The sequence below is a fragment of the Phascolarctos cinereus genome, unplaced genomic scaffold (genome assembly GCF_003287225.1).
Source record: "Phascolarctos cinereus isolate Bilbo 61053 unplaced genomic scaffold, phaCin_HiC Scaffold_1;HRSCAF=81, whole genome shotgun sequence".
NCBI classification, from domain to species: domain Eukaryota; kingdom Metazoa; phylum Chordata; class Mammalia; order Diprotodontia; family Phascolarctidae; genus Phascolarctos; species Phascolarctos cinereus.
In genome coordinates, this window is record NW_027555514.1 from 152,480,793 (window position 1) to 152,503,138 (window position 22,346).

At 37.0% G+C, this 22,346-nt stretch overlaps 1 protein-coding gene across 7 annotated transcripts in view; it reads right to left on the bottom strand.

Moving 5' to 3' along the window:
- CACNA2D1 (calcium voltage-gated channel auxiliary subunit alpha2delta 1) overlaps window positions 1-20,865 on the bottom strand; it is a 665,577-nt gene extending 644,712 nt beyond the window's left edge. For 3 of the 7 annotated variants that reach the window (XM_020984468.2, XM_020984467.2, XM_020984465.2), the window contains exon 1: window positions 19,967-20,860. In XM_020984468.2, the coding sequence (XP_020840127.1) occupies window positions 19,967-20,061 (95 nt within the window). In that variant the 5' untranslated portion in view covers window positions 20,062-20,860. Of the gene's footprint in view, window positions 1-19,966 lie in introns of all 7 variants that reach the window. The other 4 variants (XM_020984466.2, XM_078154570.1, XM_078154577.1 and 1 more) reach the window with 4 other exon arrangements.
- Between the last annotated feature and the right edge of the window lie 1,481 nt (window positions 20,866-22,346).

The window sequence follows — 22,346 nt, forward strand, 5'->3', positions numbered from 1 at the left end:
TGTGGGGTTAAAAATTTGCCCATAACAATGCATAAAAAAGTATTTTCAAGGGAATCTAAAAGACAAAAATAATTGACATGTTTCTATATTGATTCTTTAAAACAGAAGTCAAGACAATTCAACAATTGCACAACTTCACATGTGGCTGGCAGCACATTAATTGCAAGCATTCTATATGTTCATCAAAGAGGAAGAGCTACATTCATTTCTACTCAGTTGGGTTCCTAAGTGTGAAAACAAATCCAAAATAATTGCTATGCAAAGAACAAGTATTTGAAAGAATAGTGGACGAGGGAAATTGATCACAAGAACACACAAGAGCCTGATTGTATTAGGCAACCTCATTCCACTGAAGGGGGAAGTTCAGCATGTAGGAATTGATTGAATGTCTCACTTAAAAATCAAAATGTGCTATCCTTAAGTCAAAGTTTGTGTTTAAAAAATGGTATTCTAATCATGTATGAAATTGAAGTAGTTTTATGGTATGCCAAGCACTTCATCTACTATAGACCCTTTCATCAGATTCTCACAACAATCTTATAAGTTAAGAACATAGATAGATTATTAAGACAGATGGCTGTTATCTCCCTATTTTACAGATTAGAAAATTTGAAGTGACTTTTCACATCACAAATAAATGATGAAGATGGGATTCCAAACTAGGTCTTCTGATGCCAATTTGGGGCTTCATCTATGTTGTACTTTAAAAGTTTCTTTTTTAATACTGGGCAGAATTCACCAATTTGGTAGTCATCAAAATTTATAAAGTATTCATTTTATTTTTGACTGAAGCAAGCAAGTGCACCACTTTTTCCAAAATTAAGGACAATACTTCAGCTCCCTTGAGGCAAGCAAAGCAACATGACTACTTATTTCCTATGGTCTAGTCTCTGCTGGTTTTACCATGATAGCATCTAGGGCTGAGTATAGGAAAAATGGTCCAAATACTATAAATACTACATGTGAAGGTTTCAACTTGAAAGTTTTTTTTTGTTTTGTTTTGTTTTTGGTGAGACAATTGGGGTTAAGTGACTTGCCCAGAGTCACACAGCTAGTTAAATGTTTTGTGGCTGAGGCCAGATTTGAACTCGGGTCCTCCTGACTCCAGGGCCAGTGCTCTATCCACTGGGCCTCCTAGCTGCCCCCCCCTTTTTTTGATGGAAAGTTACTTACAGGACAAAGTTTGGGGACATTGGGAAGATCCCTTTACAAAATAACACAGTCCCCCATTTATAATTAAATTAGTCCTTAAGCAAGTCACAGCTTCTTTGGTCTTTAGTATCTTCATTTGTAAATTGAGGCGATTGTACTAGATTAACTCTGAGGGTTCTTCCAGTGCTAGAGCTATTATCCTATTCTAATTAAAACTTTTTCTTCTTAGCCTAAGGTTTAGAGAAGGGTAACACATGAAGCTATTATTGGTTGCTAATACTATAGCATAAAGGAAGGACCCGAGAAGATTTGGATCAAGGAAATGATGGAAAGGATACGATAGGCATTGGAAATATAGGAAGAAAAAGACCACAGAGTAAGGCAATAGAGTGATTGATGAAAGCAAAGCCCACTTTCATATTTGGGGAAGCTAGTCCTAGTTATTTTGATACATATCTATATGTTCATAACTTGAAGGATTTTCTCTTTTTTTTTCTTCCAAAAAAGATCATGCTTTAGAATATAATAGGCTAGTCTACCTCTTACCCCTATGGCTGGGCCAAGTTGTCTTTCCCTCCCTTTTTGGGAAGTTCCCAAACTACAATTGCTTCAATGAATTCAAGACATATGAATACTATTTGGTTTGTATAGATGAGAGATGAAAAGGGATTTGTAAGATGTCCTTGGGATAGGGGGGAAAACAGATCTAGAAGATCCTGACTAAATGAATTGGAATTTTAATTTGGAAACATCTAAGTTCTCTAGTTGTCAGATTCCTGTAAGAGTCACTTCACATGTATTCTATATTTCTATTTAAAGCAGAAGAGGAAACTGCATTGGTATTTGCTGTATATGAAGAACTTTCTAACCAATTATGAGAAAATTGGAATGGGAAATTAGGAGAGATGCAGGAGTCTACTTTATATAGCATGGATCTGATATGGTTTAAGTATAATCTTACCTGGGAAGAGGGAAATAGACTAAATTGTCACTCATATTTCTTTTCACATTTTAATACTACGCAGAGGACTGATGAATCAGTAACAGTCTCATTTTTGTGGAATACTTTCGGTATCCTTGTACACAAAAGTCACTGTATCAATCATGGTTACTCCGTGAACCAGTAAGAAAAAAGTCCTGCTCTTTCAGTTTTGAACTTATAAGTCATTCTGCCTGTTGATATCTGGAAGACAGTACGAAGTAGGAGAATCCCTAATGGGTCTGCATTAAGAGGACATGGATTCAAATCCTGGCTCAAAGTGGTCTTCAGTTTTCTCATCTGTAAAATGAGAAAGTCAGACTGTGTCTCTATAGTTTTGTCTGACTCTGATCCCCATCGTCTTTACTACAACCATGAAATCCAATTTATTTTGACCCACCTGACTTTAAGTCAGAGGCTTCTTCCCTATTTCCTTTGTATATCATAATTCACAATTGACAAGAGGTTTCTGGAAAACTTAGCCACTTTTTCAGATATTTTTCTCATGAACATTTATAAATCCTGCCTTTTGCACTACTATGGTGAAGCTCACTAATCAACTCTGCATAATGAGGGATAACAACTAAATTAGTCTGCAATTCTCTTTTATACTTGAAATGCACTGAGCTTTAGGATTAACTACTTCTTGCAAATTAATGTCAATATGTTTTAAAATGCCAAATATAATTTTTAGAGCACTTTACAATAGTACTTAACTGTAAGAGAGAAAAGATGTTCTAAAGAGGGGATGGGGGGGCAGGTGCATTTGGTGCCTATCTGAAACATATCTAAAAGAATACACACAGGATAATGATTAGTAATTACATGATGTTACAGTATTCTTCTTCATAAAACTCTACTAGAGAATACTAAACATTGCTCAAGAACTCCCGTAAGGAAATATTTTATTTCTTCATATTTTCCAGGCTACTTTTAATCAAGGACATCTGAGACTTCTGTCAAAAGGCCAAATTGATTACGTGACATTGGATCATTGAGAATAATTCCATTACACCCAGAAGAACTGCAAGTCAGTGGCTTCTCTAGAAACATGCCAACGTGATCTTCCATTAGCCAGCAGGAAGTAGTTAAGTGATGGGACCATATTACAGTACAATAGAACTGTCATACTATGCTTCAACTCTTTATGCCTGTAGGAAAGATAGGTTTTTGAATTCAGAATTTATACTTTCTAGCTCCTGATTTCAAAGGTATGGAATGAAAATACTAATCTAAAAACAAAACAAGAACTAATCTCACTTTCTTATAAGGATGTTCCAATTAACAAGACAAGATTCCTCAAATGTCTAGGAAACAAAGGGCCAGGACATTTTGCTGGCTATGAGTTGAAGGATAGCTGAACGTCAGTTATAAAAGCAACACAAAAGAATGTGGGCAAAGTTCTCAAGGGAATGCAGAATGGAGCGAAAAAGAGAAATAAAAGGGAAGGGAAGAAGGAAAGAAGGAGAATATACTGAAGCTAAGAGCTCCTGCCAAGAGGCAGCTAGGTTGCATAGTAGATAGAGAGTAGTGGGCTTGGAATCAGGAAGGCTCATCTTCATGAGTTCAAATCTGGCCTCAGACACTCTAGCTGTGGGGACCCTGGGTAAGTCACTTAACCTAGCAGTTTCTTCATCTGTAAAATGAGTTGGAGAAGGAAATGTTATAATGGGGTCATGAAGAGTCAGACAAGACTGAAATGACTGAACAACAATAAGACCTCTTGTCTATAGGATACCACTAGGATGAATGTTTTTACATGTGTGTTACACATCTCACCCCCAACTTGCCACCACAAATCAGTTATTCATCCACGGCAATGGCTGAATTGAATAACATTGTTTTTGTTGAGTCATTCAGTTGTGTCCAACTCTTCTTGAGCTGTGGAGTCAAAACTCCATGAAGTTTTCTTGGCAAGGATATTGGCATGGTTTGCCATTTCCTCTTGCAGTTCATTTTACAGATGAGGAAACTGAGGCAAAGGCAGACAGGGTTTTGACTTGCCCAGGAAAATATAGCTAGTAAGTATCCAAAGCTGGATTTGAACTCAGGTCTTCCTGAGACCAGGCCCAGCTTTTTATCCACTGAGTCACCTAGCTACCTCTGAATAGTATTGGAAAAGCACAAAAGCCAGAGGTGGTAAGGTATGGCAATAAAAGAAAATAACCTAATCAGACCCTGCATGACACAAAACTACCTTTTGCTTCATAGCTGAATTTCTGTTAATACATCTTCCAAACTCCAAGCAATTTATCAGAAGCCTTGAAAGTTGGAAACACGTTACCCCTTTCTTTTTTGTACCCTCAGCCCATACGTCTTGCTAAAGCAGGGAATGGAGTACATAGAACTTAATTAACTTTCTGTTCCCACCACTTTCACCTCACAGATTCCCATGCATTTTGAAAACATTAGAGGTTCACAAGTTAGGAGTTAATACCCTACCCCGCCCCCTCTGCTTGGGAATGACCTTGTCAATTAAATTACATTCAACAAGCATTTATGAAGTACCTACCTATTATTCGCTAGGCAACATATACTGTGTGAATAAAATATGACATCCATCTAATGTTAAGAATCATTTAAATAAAGAAACTTATAAACCACACGTCCAGGTCTTATGTGACCACTTCATGTATTTTCCAAAGGTCTGTAGTCACTGCCAACTGGTATCACCAAACTAGAAAACATTTTTTTCTGGCCCATATCATCTAAACCTGTAAGACCAGCCTGGGCATAAAGATTCATATTAGGTTAGCTTTGGCTCTGATGTATCAACTCAGTGTAGAAGTTGTCCCAGGGCATCAGCTGTGACCTGAGTCTTTCCATAGCATAGGAAATATAAAAATATTTACAGATATCTCCCCAGGAATATTGACTTCTTGAAAAGATAAGCATGAGATATTTTTATTTGAGTCTAGTAAACAAAATCATAGACTCCTTGTTTCTAAGCAAACTAGAATACCTACATAGGACCACAGCATATAAGGATTCTCTCTTGAATCTTCTAGACCAGAGGTGTCAAACTTGAAGCACAAAACTCCCAAATGGGGTCTGAATCAGATTAATATATAATTGGGAAAAGCTTAACAAATAAAAACATAGCATGTTTTGCTACATCTCAGTCATGCCTGACCCTTTGTGACCCCATTTTGAGTTTTTCTTGACAAAGATACTGGAGTGGTTTGTGATTTCCTTCTCCAGCTCATTTTGCAGATGAGAAACTGGAGGCAAACAGTAACTTAAGTGACTTGCCCAGGTTCACACAGCTAGTAAGTGTCTGAGTCCAGATTTGAACTCATGGGCTTGATTCTAAGCCCAGCACTCTATCATCACTGCAACACCTAGCTGCACCTCGTAATATTTGTAAGTCAATATGCAGCTGCAGGGATTTGTTTCTGTTTGAATTTGACACCATTGCTGTAGACAAATAATACTTTAGTAGGGTTCTGTTCTTGCTTCAGTCTAGGCCAAAGCACCCTTTCTGTTTCAGGGGTGAGGAGGACAGCGATATAACAAGTGGTCTGAAGTATCCTTCACGTTCACAAGACGTGGAACAAAAAGATTCCCCTGTGCACTCGACATTGAATATTGTGGTCATCAATTCAATTTGGTTCAGCCAATGTTCTATAAAATACATACTATGTGCCAGGCCCTGTGCTGACACATCCCTGTGATACAGAGACAGAAAACAAACATTCTTTACCTTCTACCATGCCTCCATGTGGGTACCCTTAATTCCCCATTGACACACTCTTCACCTCCCTCTTATGTGTTAGCTTCATCCATTAGAAGGTAAGCACCTTGAGGGCAGGAACTATCTTTCTTTTGGGTCATCCCTAGTACTTAGCACTATAACAAGTGCTAATAAATATGTGTTACCAGTTTAGAAGGGGAATGACACAAACCCAATAAATATAAAATTTAAACTAATTTAAAGGGAGAGGGAAAGAGAGCTAATAATTGGTGGAGAGGGTCTCATATCAGAGGTGGCACCTGCATTACATTTCGAAGGAAGCTAAGAAGCTAGAGATGAAGAGACGATACATTTAAAACACAGACCAACTTGTGAAAGGGCACAGAGACAAAAGGCAGACAATCATATGGGAGAGACAGTTAGGAGACCAATTTTACTGGAACAGAGATTATACAGTAATACAAGCAGGAGTAATATGAACTAATATTTGAAAGGTAGCTGTGAGCTAATTGTGAAAGGCTTGTAATACCAGGCTGAGGAGTTTGTATTTTGTCCAAAAAAAACAAAAACAAAAACAAAAACAACCCAATAGGAAGTCATTGAAGAGTTTTGAATAGAGGAGTAACATGGTCAAATATATGATTTATGAACACTCATTTGACAGCTATGGGGAGGTTATATTAGAGAGAACAGACTGAAGACAGGAAGACCAGCTGAGAGGCTACTTCATGAAGGGTTTGGAGGGAAAGGGAAGAGCCATTTATAAAGAGCCTACTATGTGCTGGGCATTGTGTTAAATGCTTTTTACAAATATTTCATTTGACCTGAATGACAACCCTGAGAGGTAGGTGCTATTATCACCTCCCATTTACAGTGGAGGAAATGAAAGTAAACAGAGGCTTGTCCAGGGTCACATAGCCAGTAAGTGTCCAAGGCTGGACTTGAACTCAATAGTCTAGGTGAAAGATGATGAGGACCTGAACTAGGGGAGAAGCAGATATTCAGTACCCCTCTCCCGAATGTACTATATAGTTTGGCAGCATACAGTCTTGAAAAGGGAATGCAGTTAGCCCTTTCACATCGCCAGGGATAGGGGCACAACCCCCGCCCCACACCCAGCAATCTGTAAAGATCGACATATAATTTTTTGGCCCTCCCTTCCTACCATAGAAGAAGTCTGAATTACTATGGTATTAGAAGATAAAATAGGTTGTTATTATATAATACTATACTTACATTTTATGCATTTCTGAGTTTCTAAACCTTTTCTGTGTTGTGTGCTGGCCTTTGCTTATCATCTGTGGCTCCTGCAACATTCCCCAAAAATTTCCATTTAATTTCTTATGCTGACCCAGGATATATTGAAATGAGGATTGTGGAAGTCATGATATGGAAAGGATAATTGTATGTCTTTTATTATTTAAAGTGCTTTCTGAGAAAGAGGGCTTAGATTTGAAGCAGTAGCAACAGTTAGAAACCGCACAGAGATTAAAATTTGGTGTAAACAAATAAATAAGCATTTATTAAGCACTTATTACATGCCAGGCATTGTGCTAAGCACATACATATTCAAGCAAAAAAAAAAAGGGCATTTCCTACCCTTAAGGATAACAACTGAGGGGGCAGCTGGTGGTGCGGCAGATAGAACACCAGGCTTGGAGTCAGGAAACCCTGAGTTCAAATCCAGCCTCTCTGTGTGACCCTCAGCAAGTCACTTAACCCCTATTTGCCTCAGTTTCTCATCTGTAAAATGAAGACACAATGGAGAAGGAAATGGAGAACAATTCCAGTATCTTTGTCAAGAAAATCTCATAAATAATGTCTATAGGACATGATTAAACAACAAGCATTAAGGAGTGTAAATTCTGATGAGAAAAGACAATACATAAAGGGAAATATATATATATATATATATGTGAATGAAAAAGAATTGCTAGGAATTATCAGTTCTATCCAAAGTGGGATGGGCTGCCTTGGGACAGAGCAGATTCTCTGTGACTAAACCTCTTCAAGCCACGGCAAGATGACCATTCATCAGGAAGACTGAAGTCTGTCCAAGTACAGATTAGACTAAATGGCTCTAGAATTGCTTCCCCCCCTCCCCCCGCCAATACTGTGAAACATGGAAAAACACTGGATGATAGAACTGAAAGCTGGAAGGAGCATTCCAGTAATCCTTGAAGGAAGACGTACTGTCCCTTCCACTACAGCACACATTCTCTTATTACTAGTTCTAAGTAATTAGATCTCTGAGCAAGTAGCAGGGAGTAGATGAAGTAGCTACTTGTTGACCCGAGAATACCAAATTCTGCTTAACGCCTGATGTATTTCCCAAGAATAGAATAGGAGAGGACAACTTACTTGCCAAAGGCTGTAGAAAGGACAGGGTCTATCCCAGGAACCCAAATCAGGGCTTGCTAGACTCCAGTGACAACTTTGTCATGGTCATTTACCCTCACAGACCCAGCTGGCTCCTAGACACCAGACAGACAAGTTGTGTCAAAGCTAATAACTCAAGGAGATGAATGACCTTGTCTAATTATCATGCATGGTTTGCTCTGTGATATGTGACCATTCCCCTATGTATATTCTCTTACTACCAGGCATTAATATAAATTTTATTTTATACAATTATCCAGGCAGGCAAGGCCTTGACACTAATGTCTCAATCCCCAGGGACTTAGCCTGTGAGTATGCACACACGCGCACACATTGCAATAAAGAATTGCTCCATGTGAATTAATTCTGATTGCTACATTTATATCGACAGGAAAATCAGGTGTTTCCACTGACAACCATGCATCCAGGATGTTTAATTTAAAGCAATCTCTGCACGCTCCATTGTGCACATGCTCCTGAGGCTTCACACAGCTCACTCCTTTTGAATATCCTCACACTTTTGCAGAAGCAAATTAAAACCAACTCTAATATAATGCCTTGGCAAGGAAGAGTAGCTTTTTAAAGTGACAGCATCATAAAGATTTTACACATTTTCTTCTGTAGAGAATGTCAAAATGATTGCCATGGAGAAGCTTATTTCTGGCACTTGAAAACTAGCTCTTTCACTTCTTATCATCAAGAAATACTTATTAGTCATGGTATTAATTTATAGTCTTCCCCCAACCCTCAAGGCAAGTACTTAAGACATAATTTTATTAAACTATGGCATGCCCACCCTGGGTGAATAGTGTTTATCAAAGGCCTGCCTTGATTTTGTAGATTAAAAGGAATGGGTTAAAGGAACGTGACTAATATTCTAGAAGCAAATAAGACCCTGGTGTTTTTCTAGCCACTCTTGGTAGATTTTTTTTTAAACTAACTTATGTTTTGGATATTTTTTAAAAATTCTATTGGCCTTACTATTCAGCATACTGAGTATTCTGAGGACCATCCTTTTGGATCATATAGTCAACAGGAAACTTTATTAATTTTTAAATATTATGTTCCAAGGCAAGAAAGAAATTCTCGTTTGGGGAGTAAAAACAGCTAGCATTTGGGTTATGACTTCTTAAAAACTGAGTCAATCACTTTGTTATACGCTATCAAATGTGGAGACTTAGAAAGGACCGAAACTGAAATGCCTAAAGGATTATTATTTTTTTCTTGCCTTGTCAGTCTCCCTTCCTCTCCCATTTTTAGGCTATTGCTATTGCCCTGGCTTTGTCGATGGAGGCTTATTCTAGCATGCCAGAATATCTGCTGTCTTCATCACCTTTTATTCTCTCAGTAGAATGGCTAAATATACTCTGAGATACTCTTTCAGAAATGCCTGGCCTTCTCCTCTCCTACCTTTCTAGTTGCCAAATTAGTCGTATGGAGTTTAATACTCCAGCTTACAGAGCTAAGGTCAACAGTTTGATCCTAACGTGGCAAGAAATATCACCTCCCTTCTCCAGTATGATATTTGAAGTCTGCTTTGTTCCAGATTGCGCTACTGATACTAGCCATCTTGTATGTATACACATTATTTTTTCATAAGGCAAAAGAGATGAAGGGGTATGGATTCAACAACAAATATGAAGCACCTACTAAAGCTGCATTGTGGTGGGCACTGGGAAAAATAAAGATAATGAAACGATCCTTGCCCTCAATAAGCTTATATTCTACTAGAGATTTAAGGTGGTTGAATCTACCCTGTACAAAGATGAGTATAAAACACTCTAATTTGTCTTCATTACTAGAACAACTCAAAGCATCTGCCCTGCTGATGATCAGTATGTAATATGTTCATATATGAAAGACATTATGAATACTGTTGTTAATAATGTTAATCTCAGTAAAGGGTGAATGCAGAAAGCACTGGACTTATTTTGACATCTGGATTTCAAACATGGATATCTCTGGTCTTTATGATAAAAGTCAAGTTATCAGTTAATCTCTCAGAACTTCATTTTCCTCATCTGTAGAATGGGGTCATGATATCTGTACTACATAAGTTATCATTTGTAACGTGTTATATAAGTAAGCTAAGAATGGTGGATGTGGTAATGCACGTTTAGATAGTTTACATGGCAACTAGGAAGTGCAGTGGAGACAACACTGGACCTGGAAACAGGAAGACTCATCTTTCTGAGTTCAAGTCTGGCCTGTCAGACACTTACTAGCTATGGACCCTGGGCAAGTCATAAATCCTGTTAGCCTCAGTTTCCTCAACTGTAAAATGACCCGGAGAAGCCAGTATCTTTGCCAAGAAAACCCAAATAGGGTCACAAAGAATTGGACAAGACTGAAAACAATTAAATAACAACAGAGCAGATGTTCACCATTCACAACCATTCACCAAGACCTGCTTTGGAATATTCAAAGTAGCACAACACAGGAAGAGGGTAGGTAAATACAAAATCATGTCCACAAAGAGAAATAAAAGGCTTTACCCTTTATCTGTCACCTTCTATTTCAAGCCACAAATCTCATTTTAATACAACATCTGAACAAATTTTTGGTGGCACCAAAGAGACCAGGGCTATTTTTTAGGTCTATTGTTTGGTGGTTACGATAGTAACCATTCATACAAACAACCTTGAAATTCTGGGAATGCTAAAATTTCAGCAATAATAAGAGTTACTGATACCAAAGCCTTGACCTTTCAACGACATTCAGAGACCTTAATTTCCAGAATACTCTTTCATTCAAAAACGTGCTTGTGTATTAATTCATTCTCTTGATATATTGATTTCAGGCCGATAATGATCCCTTTACTAAAGGGAGATCATATTAAGATGGTGTTAAGCCACACAAACTGTCAGACTGGTTTGCTTTACTGTATCTTTTTAGTAATTATACACTGCTGTTGCTCTTACTGTGACAGCTTTCTACAAAACATACTCATACTCACCAGTCGTCAATAACATCCGTGTAGTGGTTAATCTCCACTACCAAAATAGGAAGGAATAAAAACCACACGATAATGGTTGTAACTAGACAAAGCAAAGTCAACAATAAACCCTAGTCTTATTATTACTTGTCAGATACCTTCAGTCTTGTGAATTCTTGATTTCAAATGATTGGGCTACATGGAGAACCCTTTCTTGCAACACCCAAAAACAGAAACCTGTTGCCTAATTGAGAGAAAGAGGCATAAAGACAGTCAGAGAGACACAAAACGATGTCAGAGACAGAAAGTCAGAGGGAAAAATAGAGAGAACCATAAGTCTTCCCAAACTGACACCCTGAGAAGAGCATGAAAAGCTAAAGAGAAAGGTAGAAGAGTTAAGATAAGAGCAAGCAACTCTCCTGGAATCTGTCCTTCATGTTTAACTCTACGAATCCCAGAGACCTCCCAATCTCAGCAATTAGAATTGTCCATTTTGAGTCCCTGTAAAATCCTGTTTGAGAGTATGGCTCAATATTTGCAGGGGCTCTCCAGAAGCTATCCAGAAGATTGCAGTGGTTTACTCTATCCTACATCCTACTCTATCATGCTGCTTTACTTCTGAATTCCTTTGTTATGTTTTAGGCTTCATTTTTTAAGCCTTTGTTTGTATTTGCTGTTGTGAGGTATTTAAAGGGGGGTTATTTTAAAAAATAAATAAATATGCAGCATTCTTGGTTTTAGAACCTCTCAAGTAGAATACAGTTGGCGTGGTTTTGAGCTTGTTTCCCAGAGTTCCACTTGCCTTGAAAGTATTAGCTCTATAGACATTTCATGAAATATAGAAGAGAAAATTTCTCACCACAGCATTTTTTTCCTGGGCTGCTAGCAGTTTATCTAGCTTTTAATGCTATATTTTTATATAACAAATCACTTTCCCAGGATTTTGTAAAAATTGTAATATTTAAGTCGTTTTATATTCTGGAATTTGAACCATTTTATCATCTTTGTTTTCCAAAGTGAATTTGTAATCCAGAGAACTAAGGCCTTGGGAACTAAATATTAACTTCTTTGAATGTTTCTTTTTAAATTGTAGACCCAACACAAACTTCATGGGCAAATCACTACCCCTATCTTAGGCTCATAAATAAAATGAGAAATTTACCTATAATATCTACCTCAAAGGGTTGTTATGAGCACGTATAAACAGTGCTTTGAAAGTCGTAAAGTATTATATAAATGTCAGCTACTATCTTCCTTTTTAATATTGGGGGTTACTTCCTCTGGCATTCCCTCACACTCAGCACTTCCTCTACCGTTGCCAAAACTTTTAATTATTTTTCAAAGCAAGCAATATGCCCAGGATTCACGTACATTTTTATTTTATTTTTCTATTTCCCCATGATCCTGCCAAATAACATATTTCTCTTCTCTGGTCTTCAGTTTATGGAGCTTTTAATATGGTAAGAACAATTTTCATAGGCCTTTCTAACCTATTTTCTTTGTCTTCCCAAATCCAGATGCTATATCTGAGGATCTTCCGACAAATTTTTAATCAACAGCCTTACTGGTTTGAATTTCTTTTCTTTATAGGATATTGATTTACTTATCAATGAAAAATAGCCAACAGAAGGATTTCAATATAGGTCAAAGTCTTGAGTGATACTGGAAAAGCCACTTAAAAAGAAAAAAGTAGAATTGCAATAAGGAAATCTTAAAAAAATTAAAACCCATGAACATGTAGCTTAGAGGAAAAGATTTTTTTCTCTAGCCTACAATGGTTATACCTCACATCAATAAATAACATTTCAAAAGAGTGAGAGAGAGGACAAGTGCATGCTGAAGTATCATTTTTAGCTGTGACTAGAAGGCCAATGTGCTATTTCTATAAAGGTATTTAAAGAAAATACCTCAAAGTGGTTCATAAATGACCACATTTCAAAAATATAATACTTTTCTTAAACACAATTCAGGTTTCTGGAATAGTAAACACCCATCAACTTTCACTATTCTTATTTTAATGCTTAACTGGTTCTGTATTTTAAAGTTCTACAATTAAAAATGCAAACTGATGATAAAATTCAACAGAAGCATATGGTAGCAGGAAAATTCAGCAGAAGCAAGTGTTAAAATAACATTTAACCAGAAATATTCCATATCCATATTCAAAGAATATTTCAAGCACTGCTTCATATAGAACAGCCTGATTTTGAATTGCTGTAATTAAGTGTAAAAGTGTGCTGATTTGTTGGTCCCACAATGTCGATCTTTTCCATAAACTTGTTAATCTCTATATAAATAAATAGGAAAAAAATGAAAACACCAATAGCAAGACTCCTTTATCCTCTGGCAAATAGTGACAAGATAGATAGTATATATGCATATACATGCTAAATTATATAAATATATTTAAAGGCTATATAATTATAATTGTATAAAATGTACTAAAAGGACAGAAATATGTAAAGGTACACATTTTTCTTGTGGGAAAGCTAGTCCTTTGTTGTTTGAAATGCTGCAATACACTGCCAAATTTGTTTATCTTCTGAGCATAAAAGTAAATATTTTTAATTCGATTACATTTACCATACAGTGATCGTTAAAAAAAAAAATAGACCATGAACATTTCAAGATCAAAAAACTTTTTTTCTTTTGCTTTTCCTAAAAGGAAGCCAAAATTATCTTTAAAGGTATATTTTTCTTATACCAATAATGAGTCATTTTAATATTTTGGTCTTGTAAATATTGCATTGAAGAAAATAAGAACTATTAAATTTCCTTACATAAAACCACCATGTCATGACATACATAAGTATGCAAGTATTATAAAACTATACTTAAGAACTTAAACATTTTATGAACAGAAAGACACTGCCTATCAAGGTATTTATATTCTAGAAAAACCCAAATCCTCTTACAAATGAATGATAGATCATCTGATGTATAACAATAATACATATATGAAAATATCTTCATATATACATTTACATACAATAAAGTCAGAGTTATTTAATTTACTAATTAGATTTTGTCTCAATAGGGCCATGTCATTAATATTTAAAATCTTTGGAAGAAATTTGGTAAAAAGCCGAATTGAGCATAACAGCACATATCAATTCCTATTAAAATCCGCTGCCTTTTTGCTGTACTCTAGGGAATGCCTATCATATATACTACAGCACAACAGCGATAGTTTTGTTGTTCATCATGGCACTGCATGTTACGAGAAACATATACACATTTAGATATTTGAAGACACTAAAAAGTATAAAAATTACATATATATGCGTATATATATATATATACACACACATATGTAGATATAAAGTCAATTACATATTAATTAAATTTCTATAATCATTTATCAAGGAAGAGAATTACAATGGAAAACTCCTAAATGAAAGACTGGGGAACAGTTTGGACTCTGTGCACTGAATAGTCCTAGAAAGTATTATAAACTTGGATGAGTACAATTAGTTCTCTGTGCTCAAGAGTTTTAAAAGGGTTTTTTTGGTGTTGTTATTTGCTTTTAATAAAGACAATAACAAATCCTCATTACAAATAATAAAAGTCCATCATTATTGAAAGTCATAGGCTATTTACTGATATATGAAACACATACTCTTGCTTTGAAAATACCACCTCAATGGTAGAATTTATATATTTAATGTGTTTATATGTTTATATATACACACATATAAAACATGTACTATATGTATTACATATAACATATTGCTTGTGTTTATATATGTGTATGTACACATTCATATATTTGTGTCTATAAGCAAGTGGTTGTGTTCTTACAAATCTATAACAGATAAGCAAATAACTACATTTTTTAACCCACTGAAAATCAAAGTTTGTGGCCATGCTGCTTTAATCTATTAAAGTATTTTAAAAATGTGGACATGTTCAAATAATAAATGCATTCCAAAAAAGAGAAAAGCTTAAGTATCTTTGTGTCAAAAGAAAGATATACTCTTAGCTTGGGAGTTTTGAACAATATAATTTTCCCAACTCAATTATAAATAAATGCTATTTAAAATTATGCACAGGTTAGATAAATGTCATACTTTGGGTACAATATGGGGCCTGTACATTTTACACTTTGGCCATATCTCAGAAAGAAGACAAGTAAAGAATTTTAATTATTTTACCTTTTCCTTGGTTTGAAGTTCAGGAAATATCATCAATAAAAGATGCTGAGCAAAGCTACATTTCATTCAGGCAGAAAAGAGTTAATTTTCCTTTTTCATTACAGTATAAAATCCTTTCAGATGTTAAGTCTTACGTTAAATGTTAAACAAAAAATAGGGTTTAATTTCAACATACATATCTTGGCATTTTTCACCTAGATATTGCCACTTTGGGGGAAATCTACAGTAATGGAAGAAAGAAAGAGATGGCAAAGTATACAAATTCATTCGAGCTTAGCCCTTCGTTCCTAACTTCTCTTCTTTCTTGTACTTTTCCAAATTGCATATGTGTGTGACCAACAAGAATGTCAGTGTGTTCCCAATACATTCTAATGCAAAGGTGGGATCTATAGTGGTACCTACGCAACTGCATTCAAATTTATGTGGCCATTTTTTAAAGAAAAGCAACTCTGTTGCAAGTTTTAATCACCTGTAGCTTTAGACATTTTGGAGAACAGCTGATGGGAAAGACGAGTGGCAAAAGAAGTTTAGGAATACAATATACTTTCATCTTTCCTCTTCTTCATTTTGCCTCTTGAGCCATGAGAAGCACAGTTTAACATGTACCATGTCAGAATAGTCATAGCAAAACATCGAAGAGAATTGAGTAGTCGCATCAGGAATGATATAGAAACAATACCTTTTCCCATGCCATGTCGGACCAACAAAAAATTGTCCCATCACTTTCAAATGCTGTCTTGGATATTCAAGTCAAAAATTGAGTTATTCTTTTATGGAATTCCACTTGGAGAAGTTAAATTTCTAATTTTCTCCATACAGATCAGACAATCCCCAAATAACAATAGCTATGTCATGAATGATACTCGACTCTGGCATTTTTGAAAGACTGCATAAGAAATAAGGCATGATGTAGGAAGAAAGGCTTTACATGACATTGAGCTATAAATGGAAAGCTTTTGAAAAACATATACAGTGTGGTGGAGAGAATACCACACTAATAAATCAAAGAGAGGCCTTTACTTAAGTGCATTAGTATAATGGGGTGTGTTGATATTTTGCATTTTAAATCTGGTATGTTGGAGCAGATGCTCTAACAAACTGTTTCTAAAACTAAGAGACAGCTCCCTACTCTGAAAGCCGCTTTAAAAATAAAAAAAAGCTAGGCTCCTAGCAAAGGCCAAGTATGTAATCACTGCATTTCACATCTCACTGTAAGACAATCCCTAGTAGATCATTGTTAGGATATTTAGGATTACCTGATTTTAGCAAAAATAATAAGTTATTAAACATGAAGTGAAAACATCAGAATTCCTTTGTCTGCCATAGATCACCAATTTTAATGTCAATTCTAAGTAACAGAACGTAGTTAATGTTTAATGAGGTTAGAGCTACTTTTTATTACAGTGAAAATGCTATATTTTAAGGTAGGTAAAGCCAGAAGCAGAGACCTTAAGGATGTATTTAGTCTGCTTTACATTTCTTCTATATCAGCATAATATAATATTCAACAGTGCTAAGATGTCATACTCTATAAAATAATGGTATCTTATTTTAATTTTGAATGACCACTTCCAGCTTAGGTTCCAATAAAATCAGTGTATTGTAGTGCTTCAAAATTTTCTGATGATTTATTAAAGGTTCCTTCTAATTCTAAGATGCTACAATTTCTGAAACAATAAAAAGACCAAAGGGAAGACTGTAGAAAAGATCAATTTCTATAAATGATTTTAAAATATGAAAGCATTTTACTTGCATTCAGTAAAGATAACATTTAAATTAATTTTTAAAAGATATAATATATACACTAGATGTTAAGCTTACACAAATAACCTAGCCTAATTATAGTTTCTAATGCAAACAGAGGATGTAAGGAAAAGCAAGCAGACAAGAATATATTATAGAAATCATCATGCCTTATTCTCTGCTTCATGAAGTTTGATCATAAATTGAGCCTGGCTGAGGCGGGGGGGGGGGAAGGTCTAATATTGCAGCCTCTGATTATGCATGGATAACACCAACTTTTCACATAAATATCCTGTCAAAAAGACTGTAAATGTCACCTGCTGAGGACCATTCCCCCTCTTCCCCTAGTCAGTACAAAATCCTGCTTATAATTTTATTTCTGAAGTAATTTATTCTGAAATCCCATCTTCGAATAATTGTAAACTGTATCCCCTTCTTCCCCTAGTCAGTACAAATCACTGCTTATTCTCTTACTTCTGATATAATTCATTCTGAAATTTCATTTTTGGATAATTGTAAATTGTATCATTTGTATGTTTTCTCTACTAGTAGGGGGAGAAAATCATTGAACTCTATTTAGAATAAATGAACAGCAACATCTCCTTTAAGTCTGTGTCTGCTATATCTTATGAGGCTACCCCCAAGTCTTCTTAATAAACAGGTAGTTGAGTATGTTTCAGTTTTAGACAACTGAAAATCAATTAGTTGTTTCAGTTTAAGAAAAGCATTTATTGCAAATTACTCTAATTCAGAAAGGACGTGCAATTTAATATTTGTCTATGGATTGCAGGATCAAGAAGTTGATCCTGCAATTTTTTTCCAAGGGAACATTTTTTCCAATTAAATTTTTAAAATACCAATACTTTTATAAGAGTAGTGATGTACTTCTATAAAAATGTTTTCAAGAACTATGAATGAATACTGTCAGTTTCAAAAACCAGAGGCACAAAATGCTGCTCAAGTCAAGTAAATGTAAAATCAAAGCATTTTGGAGATAACTACACTTGAAAGAATCGTAACTTTATACGGGACAAGAGCTTACAATTTGTAAACTGTAAGCAATTCATTTAAGTACTCACTTTATAAGTCACCCTCCTGACAGCAATAGAAGTGAGACTCTGAATCTGATGTAAATAGTTGGCATCATTATTTGGCTAACTCTGTCTTTCCTTAACATGCAGTGTCACCACCTGAATAGCTTGCCAATTATCACACTTTATTTATTTCCTGAACATTAAGTGTGCGGAAGCAATTCTTATTGCAGAAGATGCTCTAGGAAAAGACTTTTTTTTTTTACATTATTTGATAAAAGAAAAACAAAACAGTATTGGTATTACACTCTCACTGTTTAGTGTGCAAATTCTCCATATTCCGTCACTAATATCTAACGCAACAAAGAATGGGAACCGAATCTATTAATAATTCCTCCAAAGAGTCCCAACTGGTGAAAATACAGGGCTTGTATCTACTAAAAAAAAAAAAAACCAACAACCACCACCACCACCACCAAAACCTCAAGTCTTCAGCACTAAGCCAGCAAAGGACAGCAAATCCTTTATAATGCAATATACCAGGAAAGAGAAAGCTACCTCTGGCTTTGTTTTTGTTATGTAAAATGTATTAAAGTGAGTCATCCACTTAAAATTACCTACTGGTGGTAGCTGTAACCCAGTTTCAGGAACTAAAATAAATGCTTCCCAAAATGCCTGTTAGGTTATTCAGTGCACTTAACCATAAATGTGAATGATGATATGTGGGTGCACATATATGTATAGCTATTTGTATGTAAGTACATGTAATTATCTCCCTAAGATTTTATAATGTTTCTTGTGAAAGCAGAGGAAATTATTCTTCAATCCCATACCTTCCATGAGAATCTGGCTATCACCTCTAAAAGCCATATTACCACAATAAACGGCAGCCTTATCATTTACACGCGGTGTTGGTTTTGTGACAATGCGAGGAAAAAAAATTCAAATGGCCCTGTAAATAACTTTAGTTTTTCCTTCAGAAACCAGATTTCTTGACATCCCCCAACTCCCTATTGTTCATTTTAACTACAGAAACTGGATGGCTCAGCTTTGCTTGCATAGTTCATCTAAAACGGACAGGAAGGAAAGGATAATGTGCTCCTAGGACCCCCAGCAAGCCCACTAGAAGTAACAAAACATTCGGAAGTCCTGGAGGGAGATACACTTCACGTAAGAATAGCTGTCAAGTGCAACCAGTCAATTGTCAACTACACAAGTTTTGTTAACAAGGCAATTACAATCGAATCTGAGGCCAAGTACAGGAGATGGTAGCCCTCTGCTGACTCAGGACTGGGGGAAAAAAAGAAAAAGAGATACATCTATATAAAACTCATGTGTATGTGTCTACTAAATCTCAACAGAATCAAAGCTTTTCAGAGGGCCTGGTTACATGTGAACATGTGTCCGGCTGGAAACTTTTCTCTCAGCACAGCTAAACTGTAAAGAGGGCAATTGAGAAATGGGCTAAAGTAGTGGGAAACCCCTGGATTTTTAAAAGTCGCTCATTTTCAAATGTAGGTGTTTTGTTGCCTGAGACCGCCTAGCCCTGAACCAATACCCGATGCGGGAGATTTCGGATTTCATGTTTATTTTCTAAGCGCAAACCCTGCAAATACCTCCTCATTTGTCATTTTCAACTTAGATTCTGGTATTTCTTCCTCCTCCTCTCTCCCTCCCCTTCTCCCCCCAAGCAAGAAAGACAGGAACTCCTGGTAATTTACAATCCCCCGCCCCCAACTCTCTCTAGCTCTCTCTTTCTCTCTCTGCCTTCCTTGCTCTCTCAGTCACACACACATACATACACACACAGAGATATACACACAAACATACACATACGCACACACACATGCAGACGTTGTCCACATCCGTTTCCAGCCCCAACTCCTCGGGTGGACTTACGTGACTGCCGAAGGAAAAGGTTCTTCCGATGAAGGGTTGATCAGCAAAGATTGGAAAAGTGTCAGACTAAAGACTAGCAGCCAGCCAGCAGCCATCTTCGGGATAGGAGATCGATTCTCTCTCTTCTCCCCCAACTCAGGGGAAAAAAATAAAAAGGATAATGGAACAAACCGGGAGGGAGAGGGAGAGAAAAGGCAAAAACACCAATGCACACACTGCAAAGAAAGACGCCTGGAGATAACGCAAGCAAGGTGCCAGAGATGGGGAGGGGCTCGATGGGGGGAGGTAGGGTGAGCAAAATCGAGATCTAGAATGAGGGACGGTGGAAAGAGAAAAACACACTAGACTCTCACTGCTACTCCCCACAGCAGCTTCATCTGATCAGCCGCCATCAGGGTTACTTTTGTAACAGATCTCGGCAAGCGCTCTCTTTTCTGTCTCCTCTCTCCCTCTCTCTGTTTCCTTCCCTGATTTATTCCCCTGATTGCAGAGTAGAAGGAGGAGGCGGAGGCGGGGGCGGAGGAGGGGTGACGGTAATGGGGAGGGGGAAGTAAGGAGGGGGAGTGAAGAGGCAGAGACTTGTGGAAAAGCGAGGTTTCTTCTTGCTTCTTCTCTGCAATGAGCAGACGGGCTCTGGGAAAGTCACAGGGTGGTGGTTGGGGGTGGGAGGTAGGAGGGGAGTGTGTCAGATGAGCCTAGAGGAGCCCGACCATGAGCTGCTCTCCATAGAAGGAAAGCATAAAAGGAACTCCCAAAGTCAGCATCTGAGCTCTCTCCCGAGTCCCAGGGGTGGAGGAATGGTACCTAACCCCGTGGGGCTGTCAGGGGAAATGCAACCACCAATATCCCAGAAGGCATCCGAAGACTGTGTTATATACTCCAACAAAAGTGCTTGGCACGCTCTGAGATTCAGATCTTTGTGAGTTATTTTTGAACACGCTTGCAACGTTTTCCCACCCCTCCTCGGAGGCACCGGAATAAACTGCCTGCCTAGGAAACGTGGAGAAGCGATTTGACAACAGAAGTAGGAGGGCATTAAAAAAAAAATGTTGTTTTAGAACCACTAATGATTTTCTACCAGGTGGCACTATTTGCCTGTGAGTGTCTGGGTCCTCTCCTTCGTGCCAGCTCAGATCCAGTCACAAATCTGATATCTCTGCTCTCATTAGTTACTGGGTTTGCAGCCTTGCAACGAAGCTGGTTGAAGAGCAGGGCAGGAAGAGTTAGGTGATGTAGGGGGTAGGACTGATACTGCTGTAATATTCTCTCTCATACACTTACCCGCATAGCTGGGGGTTGGAGGGAGAAAATTCTTCACCAACCCAGAAGATTCATGGAAAGGTGGATAACAGATATTTTTCTCCAATATTTTCAGGAAAAAAACCTGGACACCCTTGGTTCGCCAGAGCTTCAATAAGGAGTCTACTTTGTCCAGTGTTCCTGTTTGTGAAAGAAGAGACAGGTGCAACAGGCACCCGTACTCAAGTGATTGAACCTGAAACAGGTGGGATGGTTGGAGCCAAAAGAAAAACGAGGGAGAGGCAACACTAATCAGTTGTTGCCTGCATCCTCTTAATGAGTCACTTACATTCTGGAATTACTGATATAGGTGAGACACAATAAATAAAAATAATTTACAAGGCGAAATCCATGTCACTGTTGCAGTGGGGGGTGTCAAATCAGATAACATGTAAAATGCTTTGCAAATCAAAGAGTGTTCTATAAATGCTGGGTATTATTATCTTCATTATTTTTATTCGGTTTTACCTCTCTGCATTTCCACACCAACTACTGGCCCCGAAGGAATTGGAGCAGGTTGGTGGGCTCAAAAGCTGTTAGGGATAATCGAGCTGCAGGTTGTAGACCTGCTAACAATGAATCAGGGATATAGTTTACTTTTAATATGGTAACATGAAATTACCTCCCCTAGTAATATCACCACTGACTTAGATGAGTGGGAGGAATCAGAAGGTTGGCAGTTATTTTAGAAAATCCTCTCTGTATTAATGTAAAACCGTATCACTAAATAAGTTGTATAAGAGCTGTGCTATTTGGGGGTGACTAGAAGGTTTTAGACCCAATACAGTTTTATAATTCTTAAGATGAACTCCATGAAGCAAGGCCCTGGTGAGCCCTTTTATTTAAAAAAAAATCCATAAAGCATCCAAAGCTCTTTATGGGCTATATATTGAGGCAGTCCCTATGTAAAGAGTTTAGTGGAAAGATATTTGTCTTTGAAATATAGGACCTGGGTTCAAATCCAGATTTTGTTACTTAAAACTAGAAATTGAACAAACTCAATTAAGGTCTGTTACTCTCCAGGTTTGTTTCCTTATCTCCAAATGAGGCCTTTGGACAGTATGATTTCTAAGATCTCTCC